The sequence below is a fragment of the Gekko japonicus genome, unplaced genomic scaffold (assembly GCF_001447785.1).
Source record: "Gekko japonicus isolate JY-2015 unplaced genomic scaffold, Gekko_japonicus_V1.1 scaffold4191, whole genome shotgun sequence".
NCBI classification, from domain to species: domain Eukaryota; kingdom Metazoa; phylum Chordata; class Lepidosauria; order Squamata; family Gekkonidae; genus Gekko; species Gekko japonicus.
In genome coordinates, this window is record NW_015171627.1 from 33,534 (window position 1) to 37,990 (window position 4,457).

General features: G+C 50.5%; 1 protein-coding gene across 1 annotated transcript in view; it reads left to right on the forward strand.

Annotated features, from left to right (window-relative positions):
- The window catches only part of LOC107117795 (arylacetamide deacetylase-like 3), a 20,846-nt gene extending 18,599 nt beyond the window's left edge, over nt 1–2,247 (forward strand). The window contains exon 4 of the mRNA XM_015419961.1: nt 1,364–2,247. Within this exon, the coding sequence (XP_015275447.1) occupies nt 1,364–2,144 (781 nt within the window). The 3' untranslated portion in view covers nt 2,145–2,247. The remainder of the gene's footprint in view (nt 1–1,363) is intronic.
- Nucleotides 2,248–4,457: the final 2,210 nt, after the last annotated feature.

A 4,457-nucleotide genomic window follows, 5' to 3' on the forward strand; every position in this document is an offset into this window, starting at 1 on the left:
CCTCCGGTGTACGCCCGCTCACACGCTGCGGGCATCGGGCGTTTTTTTTTTTAAGCACAGTTTGAGCATGCGCATAGGCAGCCATTCAGAGAATTGCGATCTTTGCGCATGCTCAACCCCCCCCATTACATTTAAACTTTAAAGGTAACGACTTACCTTTAAAGTTTAAAGCCCAACCTGGCCTCCCTTAAGTCCCCGACTCCTCCGGGAAGTTAAACTAAGGGATTTTTTTTCTTTCTTAACAAACGCTCAGGGCGAAGCTTCACCAGAGCGCATATTGCTTACTTTTTAAAAAAAATGGTAGGGGAAAGCCGGAAGCCTCAGGCTTCCGACGAAAATGGCAAGGCACCGGTGGAGAGCGATCAGACGCCGGGGTAAACCGGAAGCCACCGTTGCACTCAGTATACCACCACTTGGGACCTAGTGGCAGAGTGCAACGGTGTAAAGGGCTTTACACCGGTTAGGGATGGGAGGCAGATGTTCATCGTGTGAACACCCGTAAGTACACCGGTTGGAACTGGCACCCTAACCGATGTAAAGCCCCTGTCTGAACGCACCCAGTGATGGACTGAGTCCACAGCATGAAAGGGCTGTGTGAACTTGCAACTGCATGTCAAATTCCTCTAGAAGAGATATCCTCGCTTCCCCTCCGCTCCAACTGGCGTGTGTGACCGCCACCTTAACTAGGACTTGACCCTTCTGTATGCCATGCTGATGCTCTACTGCTGAGCTAACTCCCCTCCCCAAACAGCATAGAATAGATTGTTGGGATGATAGGGATTGTCATAGTTCAAAAGTGTACTAGTCTTATATATCACTGGCCCCGTTCACACGGTGAATTTGCTGCGGGAGAGCCACAGATGCCAGGCGGATTATCCATGCACGATCACACCGCCACATCTGGCAAGTGTAGCGCACCCATGGCTCCCCACCGAAAACCTGCAGTTAAAAAGTACCTGCTAACAAGTACTAGCAACCAGTTTGCCACGGGCTGCTGACCGACTTGGTTGGTGTGATCGCGCCGGCATGCAGTTCTTCCCTCCGGCTGTCATCTTTGCTGCAGGCGCCGACTGCCGAAACCCCGCTGCACCGCCATCGCATCTGATCACTTAATCGCGGTTCAAACTGCGACGGCGCAGATAGCCATGCCTACCCCCCCCCCGCATTATCTGGCCTGTGTGACCGGGGCCAAAGTGTGAAAATATTTTATCATTCCTAATACATTAGTAAAATCCAACAGTAATATGAGGTTAAGAAATGTTTTGCCGGACAGTGCAATAAAACTAAAATGACATTGTTCAGCAAGATGCTATCTTCTCACTGTAGTATGAAATGATGGATTTAGACTCTCTTTTGCTTACAGGTTTCGCTTATCGCCTGAGTATCCACCTCCAATTCAGTCTCAGGACTGTTTGACGGCTGCAGTACACTTTTTGAAGTATGCAAAGGATTATGGAGTGGACCCTAACTGCATTGCCGTGGGTGGAGACAGCAGTGGAGCTACAGGCGCTGCAGCTCTTTGCCAACAACTGGTGGGCAGAGTAGATCTCCCAAGGATCCGAGCCCAGTTCTTGCTTTATCCATTCCTCCAGGCACTGGACTTTAATCTGCCATCTTATCAGCAAAACCATTCTGTCCCCATTTTGTTCAAGAAACGGGCTATCAGTCTGGGTTTCAAGTATTTCAAAATGAAGAACATTGATATAGCAAGACTCATGCAGAATGCCCATATCCCTGAAGATCTGAGGGTGAAATACAAGAAATGGGTCAGTGCCGATCACATTCCAGATGAGTTTAAGGTTAGAGGCTACGTGCCGGTGGAGCCTGCTCCCTTTTCCGAAGAGCTTTATGAACTGGCCAAACTGGCTTTAGAGACATGGTTTTCCCCACTTTTAGCTGAGGATGAGATTATACGCCAGCTCCCCGAGACTTTCCTTTTGACTTGTGAGTACGATGTTCTCAGGGACGATGGACTGTTGTACAAGAAACGGCTGGAGGACAATGGTGTTCCAGTCACTTGGCATCACCTTAAAGATGGTTTCCATGGAATAGCCTTTCCCATTGACTTTGGGCTACCCGAGTTCCAAAGCACACGAAGTGGTATGAAGACTGTAATACATTTTCTATGCGGATTATCGAAATAATCCTCTTTCCTCTGCAGCCATACAGCATTCCTTTGATGGCATAAACTATTTAGATGTCGCTATTTATTTTTTAAAAAGTGCTCTCTTGAACTGTTTTGAATAAAGCGAAACCAAACTTCTGAATACTTGGAAGACAGGATGAAATCTAGTGGCTGTCGATTGCATCTGTGATTTCCTCAAAGTAGTTATGGATCTTTTCCTGTTTCCTGTTTCGTTATATTTTTGTGGGATTCAGGGGCATCCCCCCCCTCAGAACTGGAGAGAGGAGGGGAGGAGAGGGGAGGAGAGGGGAGGGAGAGGGGAGGAGAGGAGAGGGGAGGAGAGGGGAGGGGAGGAGAGGGGAGGGGAGGAGGATGCAGCACCTGGTGGAAGCAGTGGCAGTGCAGTGGTGATGTCTCCTCCTCCTCCTCCTCAGCTGCCCCCCCTCTGGTGGTGGTGGTGGTTGTGGCGGCAGCTCCTCCTCCTCTCCAGCCTGGAGAGAGAGCCCACCTACCTCCTCACCGCCGTCCTTCTAAGCTCCTTCTGCAGGCACTACCCTAGGCTGTACTTGCTCAGTCCTTTCCTCTGAAGTCTGGCCAGAATAGCAGTCTCATGAGACCTTATGAGAACCTTAGCCAGGAGCTGTCTCAGTTTCTTTCCTCCTCCTGTTGCCCCGGCTGGGCTAAACTGTTGACAGTGTTGTTGGCAGTGATTGGAGTGGAGCCTTAAAAGGCCAAACAGTTGACTAGGGTCCAGTTTTCCCACTTAAAGCTTCAGTCTCCCACTTGAAGCTCCTGCCTTCCGACTTGGGGAGATGTCTATCCAGGCCTGTCCTGGAGAGCCCAGGGGTAGCCCGATCTCATCGGATCTCAGAAGCTAAGCAGGGTCAGCCCTGGCTAGTGTCTGGATGGGAGACCTCCAAGGAATACCAGCGTTGCTTTGCAGAGGCAGCCAGTGGCAGACCTCCTCTGAATGTCTCTTGCCTTGAAAACCCTACGGGGGTTGCCATAAGTCAGCTGTGAATTGATTCCCCCCCAAAAGTTATTTATTTATTTATTTATTTATTTATTGTTTTATTTGTATCCCGCCCTCCCTGCTGAGGCAGGCTCAGGGTGGCTTACAGGAGATATATATATATAACGCAGATGTTAATAGGCAATGGCGGCATCCCCTCAACATCCAGAAGGTCACTACCGTCATAATCCAAGTTCCTGCCAGGCTGTTTGTTATTAAATGGGTGCTGATGTTACTGATGTTGCTGAAGTTGGGGCCAGGGCTGCAGTATTGGAAGGCGGCACCCTAATCGAAAGCCTGGCGGAAGAGCTCCGTTTTACAGGCCCTGCGGGACTGCACAAGGTCCCGCAGGGCCCTGATGTCGTCCAGGAGCTCATTCCATCTGTTAGGGGCCACCACAGAAAAGGCCCTGGCCCTCGTCACAGCTAGCCTGGCTTCTTTAGGGCCTGGGAGGGCTAGACGGCTTTGGGGCCCTGATCTTGTTGCTCTCTGGGGAACATGTGGGGAAAGGCGGTCCCTTAGGTAAGTAGGTCCCTAACCATATAGGGCTTTGAAGGTAACAACCAAAACCTTGGACCCGGTATGCTATAGGCAGCCAGTGCAGTGCTTTTAGGGCCGGCGGGACGTGTTCCCCCATAGGAAGACACAACAACAGCCTTGCCGCTACATTCTGCACCAGCTGCAGCTTCCGGATTTGGGACAAGGGCAGCCCCATGTAGAGAGCATTACAATGATCCAGTCTCGAGGCGACCATTATATCTCACCTTTCTCTCCAGTGGGGACCCAAAGCAGCTTATCTCATTCTCCTCTCCTCCATTTTATCCTCACAACAACCCTGTGAGGTAGGTTAGGCTGAGAGGGTATGACTGGCCCAAGGTCCCCCAACAAGCTTCCATGGCAGAGTAGGGATTTGAACCTGTGTCTCCCAGATCCTAATCTCACACTATATCCACCACACCACCCCAACTCTCCAATGAAGCAGAAGGGGAGGGGAATGCTGCTGTACAGGCGATGCTTTAGAATAAAAACCATAGAAGATAATCTAGAGCAGGGGTGTCAAACATATGGCCCATGGGCCAGAACCGGCCTGTTCATTGCTTTTATCCAGCCTGCAAGCAATTGTGCTGTTTTCAGCCTGTGAAGGAAAAGAAGAAGAAGAAGAAGAAGAAGAAGAAGAAGAAGAAGAAGAGATTGGAATTATACCCCACCCTTCACTACCCAAAGGAGTCTCAGGCCCCTGCCACACGCAGGGGAAAAGGCGCTTGAAGGCGCGGCTTTAAAAAGCCGCGCCAATGTTGACACGGCGCGGCGGGATCCCAC